The sequence below is a fragment of the Condylura cristata genome, unplaced genomic scaffold (assembly GCF_000260355.1).
Source record: "Condylura cristata isolate star-nosed mole 26May11 unplaced genomic scaffold, ConCri1.0 scaffold00004, whole genome shotgun sequence".
Classification (NCBI taxonomy): domain Eukaryota; kingdom Metazoa; phylum Chordata; class Mammalia; order Eulipotyphla; family Talpidae; genus Condylura; species Condylura cristata.
In genome coordinates, this window is record NW_004567105.1 from 8,775,858 (window position 1) to 8,788,771 (window position 12,914).

Genomic DNA, 12,914 nt, shown 5'->3' on the forward strand with positions numbered 1-12,914 from the left:
AGGTGAGTCGGGGTGCTGCTGGAGGTGAGTGGGGTGCTGGTGGAGGTGAGTCGGGGTGCTGCTGGAGGTGAGTGGGGGTGCTGGTGGAGGTGAGTTGGGGTGCTGGTGGAGGTGAGTCGGGGTGCTGTTCTTTGAAGGACACAGCTTTCCTACTCATGGTTGCTCCCTGGCGTCAGGCTGCCTCTCCTCGGAGCCTCTTGATACACCTTTTGGCTTCCCTTCTGCCTCTGTCTGAAAAAAGCATCCATGTCTTGACATGACTCGACAGGCCAGAGGGGGAGGGGCCCACGGGCCTGAGGCGGAGCTGGCTTGGGCCCTTGTGGGGCTGGCTGCCTCTTGGCCCTTCTGGCATGTTGTCCCGAGTTGGCGAGGCTCCTAATGAAGAACTGGGGGTCATTTAATTCATTAGGGACTTTGGCTGCAAGAAGGCTTCCTGGGTGGCATCACCATGGTGAAGGCGGGCGCGGCCTTTCCCCTGGAGACCCTGGGGAACTTTGGGTCATCCTGGGCCCAACAGACTCTGACCCCCAACTCTCACCATCAGGCAGACAAGCGCAGGAGCCTTTGCTCCAATCTCCAGCATGTCATGTTCCCTGTGCCCATTGGCCTCTGGGCCCCTCGGTGCGAACAGATCTTGAGCCGCCTCTAACTCAGGGGCTGCAGCTCCCGTGGAACGTGGCAGGTGTGAGGTCACACCTCGTGAAATGGGGGCAAGCTGCAGGCGTGTGTGCACATGGCAACGCTGATGGCCTGTGACGCAACGTTTCTTCCTGCGGCCTCACAGGTGACCCCGGGAAACTTCACCTGCTGGGAGGAGTTTTTGCATTGGGCTCTGGAGACCCTCTGGGGCCCTTTGAGCTTCTTGGTCACGTGCCACACTTGCTGTCCAGTCCACCTCATGCCCCGCCTCAAGAATCGGCAGCCTCTGGGCTCAGCCTGCCTGCGTGCAAGTCTTCACTCCACCTTCTACCTGCTTCGTGACTGTGAGCTGTATCTATCTTTTCTGTGTCTGTTTCCTCCCCTGTAAAGGAGGGTGGTCGTAGGGTGAAGTAGGTTAGGTCCAGTAGCACATCACTGACCTGTGATAGTAAATACTGGTTACTATTCTTGTCAGGAACATTGCCCTGCCAGCACCCGGAGCCTGCCGGGAATGCAGGGTTCCGGCTTCTGCCATAGACCCGTAGGTTCAGAGTGACCCCTATTTGAGAGGTGCTGTTCTAGAATATTCCGTGCCGGCTGACACATGTCAGTGAATGAGCAGCTGTGGCAGGGGGCTGCTGAGTGGCGGCGACATTGAGTCTCTTGGTTAGAACCTCGAAGTACATTCGGCCTGCCCAGAACTGCCCCCGCTCCCCAAAACTGACCCGGAACATGCTTGGCTGCCCCGGCCACTCTCTTTCTGGGCTTGCAGGCTGGACATGACTTTCAACCTGCTCTTGCCTTAGCACAAATGTGGGCAAGGGGAGGACTTGCCCCTGGGGAGGGGGCAGGTCAGTGGTTAGCTTTGCTGTGGGGTCATCTGCCTTCATGTGGTTCAGGGCCCTGGATTGCTGCGTATTAGCCTCGATTCTAGTCTCTGTCATTCAGCAAACGCCTACCGTGTGCCAGGCACTATTTACATTATATCCGCCCCTTTCAGCGGCCTCATTTTACAGAAGAGGAAACTGAGGCCTGGGAGGTTTGGGTTGCCTGAGGTCATCAGCCAGTCTGAGTTTCCTCCATCCTCCTCTGCCTCTCTGTCACCCCGCCCGACTCCCCTGCTGTTAACCATTCACCCACAGCTGTATGGAAAAGGACGCCCAGCATGCTGTGAAACAGGTGGTTTTGGTGATTATTCACACACAAAAGGAAAAACTACCAACATAGAAGAGGAGAGGGCCTGGTGCGTTTAACAAGAGATGGGAAATGACTGGGCTGAATTTGCCTTAAACGGCAGGCACTGCGAGGCAGAATTCACGGGTCCGCACCAGCTGCTGCAGAAGGTTTAGACATTAGACCGGAGGGTGGCCTCATTTAAAAGCAGACCTTTTTATAAGGCACGCGGTGCTGTCTAGACTGGGGAGCATTTATGATGTCCCACGCGTCAGGCTCACGCACCTGAGTTTCTGGTTCCAGTCGCTTTGAGGGAACAACCTCTCCGAGCAGTGCAGGAAAAAATTGGATTCGGTGGGGAACACTCTCCCTGCAGGGGCCTCATGAGCTCTGCATTTCTTCGTGGATGTGGGCGAGGAGGGCAAGCGGAGAGAAGGCGTCTCTGTGCTTTTCCGCGGGTGCCTTGCCGTGCGGTACATCTTGCTGTTCGCGGAATCTTTGCTTGTCCCAATCCTCCTTCCTACCGGGAGCCGCCCGGCGGGTCAGCTCAGTGTGGCGTGGCTTCTGGAAGGCACTCAAAAGGAATAAGGGAGTGAAAAGTCCTAACCCAGGAAGGCTGAAGTGGGTCTCTTGAGTCAGGCTTCTGATGTCCAGCAGGACCTTCTGCTCCCCTGTTCACTTGGAGGGGCAGCCATGAGAAGGAGACCGGGAAGTAGCCCGCTGGGCCCCAGACCTCATCTTTTGTCTGGCCTCAGACTCGGGCCACCGTGACAGAGGTGAGCCCCGTTTCAAATGGGGGTGCAATGGTAAACACCAGAGGTTGAGATTCGCCTGCTCTTTTAGTGATTTGGGAGCCAAGGTGGTCTCCATTCTCAAAGCCTCTCTCGCGGCCCCAGGAGGAACGGGGAGGGCATCCAATTTGCTCTAAGGGAGAAAGGCAGGCAGGCAGCCCTGTGTAAGGGGTCTGCTGTCTGGGCTAATTAAACGTTAATTAAACATGCTTTGGCCCAGAGCACTCGCCCTGGGCCAGACATGTTCTCAGCACTTAACATTTAACCCCAATAGGCACCCATGAGGCAGATACTGCTATTTCCTTCCCTCCTTGGTGGGATGAGAGAAGCGGCGCTCAGAGAGGTTATGAAAACCGCCCCAGGCCACACAGCTAGCGAGCAGCTCTAGCGTGCTCAGCGTGTGCCTGGCCGCACGCAAGACGGCTTCTCTGTGCACTGACTCCATTTATCCTCAGGTGCTGGTTTATGCCACAGGAGCTACATTTATAGGTCTTCTTTGTTAACAACTCTTAAAAAAATGGGACAACCCTTCCTAGCTCTTTAGGTCCTATAAAAACAGGCCCGGGGCAGGATTTGCTCACTGATCAAATATGTAGCAAACAAAAGAAGCAAGATGATTTCAGCTGGTGCAAAATGCCCGGAGGAAGAGGGTGTGGAGAAAGACGGAGGAGAGGAGGTCCCAGGGAGTTGTGTTATGGGCTGTGGGGCAGCGGTCACTCCGGGCGGGGTGGCTGGTGCTGAGCTTGAGGGGAGAGAAGGATGGGGAGGTCAGGCACTCAGCTGTGCGTGCCCACTGCTGCCCCTTACGCCTGTGGTTACTGCGGCCCTGGCTATGTTGCTGGGCTGCCAGTGGCTGGCTGGCTGACCTAGAGTGTGTCATTTCATGCTCTTGGGACTGACCTGCCCTCTCCCGCAGCACTGGGTGATTTCCAGCACTCATCCTTCTGACTCCCGCCAGCCAGCCAGCGCTTTGAAAGAGGGGTAGAGGGAGCCCACTCTTGCACATTTCCAATAGAAGCTGCTTTGTGCCAGGAGGGGAGCATCTGTGAAGGGGCTGCCACTGTGGAGTAACATGTATGGAGCCCTTTTAGTTTCCTCAGTGCTGAGTGGGGCTTTGCTAGAATGCGCAATGCTTTTCACACTGGCCTGGAAGCATCTCCCCCCAAACCCCCCCAAGTGCTCTGTGGGGCCCTCCCCCTCTCACTCCACTGTTGGGGGGCAATTGCCAAGCAGACTTACTTTCTTAGCCCCCAGAACGTCTTACCCTCCCCTGACCCTGGGCGGTAAAGGCTGTATTCCCATTGTGATTTGACAATAGGACCCCTGGAGGCCAAGTTCAGCCTGCTGCATAATCAAAGGGGTGGTTTCTACCCTTGGCCCATCTGAGCGCAGGGAGGAATGTGGACCTGCTCCAGCAGCCACCCACATCCTCCGCGGCCTGTGTGTGTTCACTGTCTGCTTCCTCCAGGACTCACTCTCGGGATCGCAGGCCCAGCTCAGATAACATAAAGCCTCCAGTCATATCTTTACATTTGACGTAAGCGCTGGGAGGCTTTTCTGCCTCGAACTGAATGGGGCTGTCGGCGAGGTCTAGGGGAACGCTGAGCCTGGCACGGTGGTGAAAGGAGGCGGGAGACCCATTCATCTCTGTGCATCCTCCCTTGATGCAGCCACGTGGTCCACCCAGGGTCTGGGGTGGGGTGGCGCGGGGTGGGTGAGCGCTCCGGGTTGCAGAGGGACCAGGCATGCCAGGTTCCCAAAGAAATCTCATGTCATCTCCCTGTCGGGAGATCTTGGGGTGTTGGGGGGTCGTTCTCCCTTTTCTTCTCCAGTTCCACTATCACTTCTTGGGTCTGGGCTCTGGTCACATAGCACCAGCTCCTCGGCCCCTCTCTGCTCTTTCATTCATAAGAGCTTCTCCGCACACCTGCCTCCCCCTAAGCATTTTCTCAGCCTGCCACGGGCTGAGCACTGTGTTAGAGGTGGACATGAAGCCGTGACTGAGTTCCCCACCGACATACAAGTCGTGACACATGCACTGATTTCATGACGCGGGGAAGGTTCTGCAGGGGAGAAATCCGGGGACCTGCTTGTGGGTGGAACCCACACAGAGCAGACGCAGCAGTAACAGTGGCTCCCCAGTTCCTGGTATTTGAGAAAGCTTCTGTGGACAGAGCTGGGGGCGGGGGAGGCTGTCAGTGTACACACATGTGCCTGCAGAGGCTGACCAGGCCTCACCTGCAAAATTGACTAAGGTGAGGGCCCCCCAGCAAGGGCGTGTTTCTGCGAGCACTTTGTCGTGGTTTATAACCCAGAGGGTGGTCATCTTGGAAAGGGCGGCGCCTCGGGTGAGCCACGGGAGGATGGGTGTGGAGGGAACGAAGCAGGCCTCGGACTCGCGGTGAATTGCCTGGTGGGCTTCTGTGATCCCCCTGGCTACCTCCCACCTCCCCAGACAGAAGTAGTGTTTGTTCTCTCTGAGAGCCAAGGCCGAGGAAATTGCTAAGCAACTTGTTTGTGAGCAGAGATGAATCCATCGACAAACTTTTTTTATTAGAGCCCTGTGGTCGTCCAGTTCCTTTTTATTGATGTGCTTTATTTGAGAAGTCGTTCTCTGCGTTGGCTCTGCCACTCCGGGGCAGCTAGGATTTGCAGATGATGCTGGCACGGAGCTTGTGGCACGGGTGAGGGGTCCCTGCTGCCCCTCCCTTGCTCTTACTGTGAGTTTTCTCTCCTCATAGAGGTGCTTGGGTGAGGGGAGCATGCAGGGAGGCCTGCAGATGGCACAGCAATTGCGTAAACACAGCAAAGACTGGCCTCTGGAAACCCCAGGCTAGACGGCTGGATTGCTGAGGCCTCTGCACGGCCCAGAGGCTCATTTCACCCCCATGCTGAACCATGGAGACCCCCTAAACCGAGCTCTCCTTTTTCTCCTTTTCAAAGAACCAGGATTCCTAGAGTCAACGAATCTGGCCAAATTAAGCAGCCTCTGCTTTATGAACTAAAACCCACTCTCCCAACCCCAGGCTGTTAAAACCTGATGTTTTCTGTGGCTGGGAGAAGGGTGTTTTTGCTGTAAATGAAAGACGTGACAGGGATATTTTGAAGTTTTGTTTTGGTTTTTGTCGGTTCTGCCAACAAGTAACATCTGTATTTATTTTCCAAACTCCCCCAATGGCTGATTTGCATCTGTTTAGTTCTCTGAGTAACATTTCATTTCCTGACTTTATAGGTTGCCATAAAATCCATTCGTAAGGACAAAATTAAGGACGAACAAGACATGGTCCACATCAGACGCGAGATTGAGATCATGTCATCCCTCAACCATCCTCATATCATCAGTATTTACGAAGGTCAGTGATTTTTTTTTTCACCCCCCTGTATCAGTTACCACTTCTCATACCAGCGGCCTGCCAAGAATTTTAGGTAATTGCCTTTCTGGGTGGGAGCCAAGTATTTTTCCTCTTGATGCAAAAATAGCTGGGTGTTATCTCTTACTTGGTTACCTTGAATGCAACCAGACGCACGTAGCGCAGTGCCTTCTGCTCATAAAATACTTCCTGGGGTGCCTTCTCCCCTGTTTCTGGGTGGTTGCTAGGCAACCTGCCTTATTGAAAACCAGTAGGTGAGATGGTGTGGCCTCTGAAACATGGCAGTTTGCTGGGTGACCACGTAACAGTGGCTACGTTGTAAATGTCATTCGCAAAGCTGGGGATTCCGAGGTGGATGCATCCTGAGTTACTCAGTCAGGCTCTTTGAGGTAAGAGTGAACTTTAAGCGGGTCCAGGAAATGGCGAGAAAGATGAGGGAAACGCACATGCTTTGCAAATGGAATCCAGGCTGTAGTTGGTGTTTGCTGGAGGGTGTGTGGGGAGGAGCTTATGAAACTGCTCATGCTCAACTCTTTGGTCCTCAGTGGGACGAGATAAGAGTATAAACTTCCGACAGTCGGCTTGTCACACACACGGCTTATCATATACACGACACACATACACATCGTGTGCACAGCTGTCTGTCACCCCTCCATCCTTCTGGATCTGCCTGCCTGCCTGCCTGCCTGCCTGTCTGTCTATCCACACACCCATCCACACATCCAACTGCCCTCCCCCCACCTTTTTTTCTCCCCCTTCTCTTTACTGGAAAAATATCACACAAGCAATATGTATTTATTGCAGAAACGACTGAAATACAAATGCTAAGATAAAGAAATAATTTCAGCTCTAACTCTCAGTTTGATGAGTAGCCCTTGATCCATATCCATATCTTTATCTACTACTCTATAATTGTGTGTGGTTTTAAACCAATGTTAGACCATACTGATTATACTGTTTTTAGCTTCACTTTTTTTTATTTCATTTTTTATAACACACATCTGTTCCATAAACAGATGTCAATAAATAGTCTTCTGTCAGGACATTTTAAAAGACTTTGTAGTATTCCATTTATGGGCATACCATAATTTATTAAATTTAATTCTTTTTGTCAAACATTTAAGTTGTTTCAAATCTCTCTTATTATAAACAGGTGACTTTCCTTGTACATCATTTTTACATTCATTTCTGATTGTTTTCTTATGAAAAATTCCTAGTCCTGGACTTACTGAGTCAAATGGTTTCTCCAGAATGTCTTTTACTATATGGTTGAGTCAGAAAAATGAACCTATTTTTAATTTCTCCCCTAGTCATAACAACTTACATAGGAAGGTCTAAGAGGAAGCCAGATATTAACCCTAAAGCTTTTCTGATATTTAAAATTTTCTTTCTTCTAGTTCCCTGTGTGGTTTTTTTTTTTTTTTTTTGTTTTTTTCTTGCTGTTTCTATTTTTGCTATTCATCTAGAAGTAAATGTTGGCAATATCTCTTATCTTGATTTTTCTAAAGTTCATTTTTGGAGCCCTTGGGAATAAGTTTTTTTTTTTAAAGATTTATTTATTTATGCATACAGAACTGGGGTACAGGCCAGAAGTGCAGGGGTGGTGAGAGGATTCACCAAGACAGAGTGGGGAGCAGAACAGACCAACTAACAAAGTACACTGCTGAGGGAAGCAGCGGGCGGGCCCGGAGAGGTCTGCTACGCCATGTGGATCTCCTCATGCGGATTGAACTCATGTGGAAGTGGCTTAAGATTCTTAGTGCAGCGCTTTATCTGCTGCACCACCAGGGAGGGCCTGGGGATATGATTTTAAAGGGGCATATTCACTGATTCAGTCAGGCACTCATTCCACAGACATCTCTGCAATGATTCTTGTAGTGTAGCGCCTGGGTCAGCAACACCCACCTGCATGGGACCGGCCAGGTGCTGCTGAGGGTTGGCCACCCTGGGAGGGGCCCAGAAAGTTTGAAAACCACTGGTCTCTGAACTGCGGCCAATTCTTGTTCAGCACAGTGTTAACTGTGGTTAGAACCTTTCGGAGGAATGTTTTAGGGATCTCATATTCAAGAAGCAGTCGAAAAAACACAACGCAGATGTATAAGCAGCAGATGCAAGGACCGTGGAGGTCCAGGGTCAGAAGTAGTCATGGAGTAGTCATGTGGCCTCCAGGCTGGGTCAGAAGGAGTTCTTCTGGGGGAGAACTGGTGACAGGAGGGTTCAGGCAGAGAAAGCGAATCTAAATGCGCCTAGTGGGTGAGGGGGTTTGGAAGTGATTCGTGGGGAGAGGTTCAGAATTCAGGAGGAGAGTGACTTTTGTTAAATTTTGAGCGTGTTTGCTCTGTAGGGTTTGGTTACCATGGAAACCTGAAAATGGTTCTAGTGAAAGATCACCTGTGGGCTGTGGACAGTATAGTCAGGATGTTCTGTGAGCATGCTGCGGTTGGGATTTCTTCATCAGGAAGGCAGGGGAGTGCTCCAGGGGGAAGTGCCCAGGTTCTGTATTTGGTCTTGGTTCAGTCAGTGGTCATGAAGCCTGGCCTGGGGAGCCTGACCTCCTCCTTAGCACTGTTCCCGCTCTGGGCTCCAGATGGGATGTCTCTCTGCCCAAGAAAAGACCACATAGGGGCATGAACAGCGACCCATTCTCTCCTCAAGGCCTGATTGATCTTGGGTTAGCTTCTGCTGGAGGCTTCAAGACGCGAGACCTTTGCTTTCAAGATAAACTAAGTGTGCATGAGGCCTCAGCTGAGGGCATGAACTTTAATTTTAGGGACTTGGGAAAGAGCTTTGAATTAGTTCTCACATTAGGCAGTTTTGGGTTTCTGTCTTAAATCCTATTAGACATGGCTCTTTGGCAAGCTGTGGGCCTCTCAGTGATTCAGTAGCGGCAACTGTAAAATGAGGTAAGTGGCCTATCTCTCTCAGAGGTCCCAAAGGGTGAAATGAGCTGGTACCTGTTCTGGCAAACTCAAGGATCACTATGAAGATGCCATAATAGCATCTGTGGATCTTATTGGGGTTCACCAATCAGGGCATTTCATGGTGAGCTGCAGGGGCTAAGTAAAGTCTTCTGGAATACTGTCCAATACAGACCCCATGAACCACTAATAGAATTAAAATTAATTAAAATAGGGCCCTCCCTGGTGGCGCAGCGGGTTAAAGCACAGCACTAAGAAGCTAAAGCCACTTCAGCACGGGTTCGATCCCCAGCCCCGGGAGGTGACCACATGGTGTGGCAGACCTCTCCTGACCCGCCCGCTGCTCCCCTCAGCAGTGTACTTCGTTGATCTGCCTGTTCTGCTCCCCGCTCTGTCTCTGGTGAATCCTCTCACTGCCCCTGCAACTCTGGCCTGTATGAATAAATAAATAAATCTTTAAAAAAAATTGATTAAAATAATTTAAGATTCTGCTCCTCACAAGTGCTCCATGGCCGCCGTGGCCAGTGGCTGCCGTGCTGGACAGTATAGAAAGCTTTTTCCCACCACAGGGTAGTGTGTGCTGGTGTGTGATGTGTCTTCTGTTAAGAACATGGGTTATTTTTTTTCTAGGAGGAGGGTGCATAGCTTTCCTCATACTCTCAAATAAGTTAAAAGGGTTAAACAAAAACCCCTACTGCCACCAAGCATTTCTGACCTACAGGTCAGATAAATAAATAATATACGAATATTTGTGAAAGAATTTTTATATGTATGTAAAATTTATATAAATAAAAAGTATTGTTTTCATCCAGAGAACTCCAGGGACTTAAAAGTGGCCCTCTTTTCTTTTCTTAGTTTCTGTTCTGTTGTTTTTCCCTTCTCCCACGCACATTCTGCCTCTCCCATAGCCACCAGACAACTGTGTTGGAGGGCAGGTCTCCGGGGATCAGGAGCCAGAGATTGCTGAGGCCTTGGTCTGGGGTGTGTCCCCGGAACAGCACTGCACTGCCCCCAGCCCCTGGGCCGCTGGGGAGCCGGGGCCGCTGTTCTGGGGTGACACTGGCCCTCCTAATGTAGGCACAGAACCGCCCGCTCCCCAGCTCGCCCACCTCGGTGCCCTTTGATCCGCACGGTTGACCTGGGGCTGAGCCAGGCCCTTCCAGTTTTGTTCCCATTTTTCACCACTGGGGAGACTGAGACTCTGGAAGCTTAATAACTCCTCTCCCTGAGACTCTGGAAGCTTACTAGCTCATCAGTACACTGCGGGCTGGGGGCCGAGCCTGGAGGCTCAAAGGCCACGGTCAGGGTGGTGGGGGGTCCCCGAGGCCCCTCCCTTCTTCTCCCCGTGACTCCCCGTGGTTTTCCCTCATCGTGTGCCTGATCGGATGTCTGCTTTTTACCAGGGCGCAGCCTATGGACTCAGGGTCCCCCCAGTGATCTCTTTCACCTTAATCACCTCTGGAGAGACTGTCTCCAAATACACATTCTGAGGAACTGGGGGAGCACTTGGACTTAGGAGTGGGGGTGTGTGAGCCAGTCTAGCTCCTCCCCCTGTGTTGCAGGTGTTTGGTGGCCCCGCCAACCCATCTCCTGACTCTCTTCTTCTCTCGGGCTCCTGCCATGGTTTCTGACTTGGGTCTCGTGCTGGCTTTGCAGCTGCCTGTGGCTCCATCCAATCCCTCTGCCTGGCCCTGGCCGGCCTCTTCAGCTGGGTGTGGTGGGGGCCGTGATGGCAGCCAAGGTGGTGTGACCCAAGTCTGGGGGCTAGTACTCCCACCTCTATCTCACGGTGAAGGGGAAACTACTCCCCGGAAGCTGCCTTGCTTGGCAGGCCAACGAGAGCCTCAGCTGCGTGCAGAAACATGTTAATTTGCTCAGTGAAAAATCAGTGTCGAGGCACCTGAGTAGCTGTTTGGACATGAGCCAGGTAAGAGAGGCCCTTAAGGAATTGGTTGGGTCCTCCCTGGAGGCGTGGCGGGTTGGAGCGCAGCACTGCAAAGCAGGTCGCGGCCGCCTCAGTGCAAGCGGGATCTGGGCCCCGGAGGTGACTCACATGTCATGGTGGATATCTCCTGACCCACCTTCTCCTCCCCTCAGCAGGGGGTCCTTCATCCATCTGCCTGTCCTGCTCCCCACTCTGTCTCTGGTGAATTCTCTCATGGCCCTGCACCTCTAGCTGGTACCCCAGTTCTGTATGCACAAATAAATAAAATGTGAGTCAAATGTACAGTTTCTTTACGGTTTCTACAATGAGAGCTTTTGTGGTTTAAAACACACACGTGTCCATGCGTGGGTGTGCGCACACATGCTCAGCAGCAGCAGACAACAGCAGGGGCAGCAGCCTGGCAAAGTGGTGTTGCTCTTCGCATGTTTCCGAACTTGAAGCTTCAGGAGGGGAAGCCACCATCTTGGATGCACTAACTGGTGATACCGAAATACTAACTGCACAGAAAAAGCCATCCGTTTATTTAAAAATGCCCAATTAAGTGCCTACTGTGCGCTGTGCTCTGGGATAGGCGCTGGGATGGCAAAATTGAACCAGACAAGCTCCGGTCTTATACGGAGCTGACATTCGGCCACGGGTGAATTTTGTGCTCAGACTTGGAGGAGCAAACAGTGAGCCCTTTGAAGACCTGAGCATTCCAAGCCAGGGAACAGCACACGCAGAATGCTCAGAGGATGGAAGGAGCTTGTGTCAGTAGAAATGACAGCCTGGGGGACTCAGGACAGGAGTCCTGAGAAGCCGGGTCCTGACCCCACTGGCTAAAGGAGGGAGTGTAGATTTAACACCCAAGAATGAAGGGGAAGCTACAGGGTGTTGAGGAGGGAAGTAGCATTTTAAAATTCACACTTTAACATCAATAATAAATAACACTAATAGGTAGGAGTTGTTTGCCCTGGGCCTAGGATATATCATCTCACTTAATCCTTATATCCTTGCGTGGATATAAGTTAGTTACAATGAACTCATGTGAATGATGGTCACTGTTAACACCTCTATTTTATGGACAGGAAAGTCCGGTGTGGAGGCTGAGGACATTTCCTAAGGCTACGCCAACTTAGAGGTGGAGCTGAGTGTGGAAATCACCCTGCAGCCAAAGCTCCTCACAGTAACTGCCACTTACAGGGCCGCTGTGACCCCTAAAGGGGGCTTGTGGGGGGTGAGCATTGTCCAGCCTGGCCCCTACCATCACAGAGCTTGCTGTCTTCCATATAGGTGGGAGGGTGAAGTTACAGTTTTTCTGGCATTTTAGAAAACATTTTTGCATACATCTTGGGGAGAAGCTGGGGTCCAAAGTTGGTAAGCTCATAGGCCAACCGTTTTCTAGATTGCAGCGCACGGAGAGGTATTTATATCAATATATTGTTTATATATTATCCCCAAATACTCTCAGGCTTGTAAAGTCTGGTTTCTCGGCATCACCATGGCGCTCACCAAATCCCCCAAATAATTCCTTTCAAGTGTGTCTTTCTGGAACCAGACCCTGGGGTATCTCCTCTCTTACTGACACCCCCCCTCCCGTGAAGGTGATTAACCCTCAAATTTGTCAACATAAACCATCAGTGGCAGCTAATACTAAGTAAACAATAGAGGATGGAAATCCACCTTCCGGTGTGGCTACTCAGCAGTGTGGAGGGAAGATGAAATCTCTGGCACCATCAGGGAGATGGACCCCTGCTCCCAGTCAAAGGAATTCCAGTCTCTCAGCGGGGAGGTCATTGACAATATGGAAAGAACAGCTGAAAAGGAAGTGCCTGCCAGAGCTTTCAACTTGGTTGCCTAGGATGGAAGAGATAAAAACAGTTTTTGCTTGAGTTTCTGATTTCAGGACCCAAGTTCAAACATCAAAGGCACCTTGTCACACCCCCACTGCCCCTTTGAAAGTCTAGGAGGCCAAATCTGCAAAACCCTGAGAAGGACTTGCCAGGCACAGCCCTTCAGGGGACCTGTGCGCCTCTGGTAACACTGGCAGGTGAAGGTGAAAAGGTGGGGGCTGGGTACCTCCCCAACCCTCCCCCGC

At 51.6% G+C, this 12,914-nt stretch overlaps 1 protein-coding gene across 1 annotated transcript in view; it reads left to right on the plus strand.

The window, feature by feature from the left end:
* NUAK1 (NUAK family, SNF1-like kinase, 1) overlaps positions 1-12,914 on the plus strand; it is a gene marked incomplete at its 5' end in the record, with an annotated part of 67,880 nt that overhangs the window by 22,787 nt on the left and 32,179 nt on the right. The window contains one exon of the mRNA XM_012735131.1: positions 5,836-5,956. Coding sequence (XP_012590585.1) covers positions 5,836-5,956 — 121 coding nt within the window. The remainder of the gene's footprint in view (positions 1-5,835; positions 5,957-12,914) is intronic.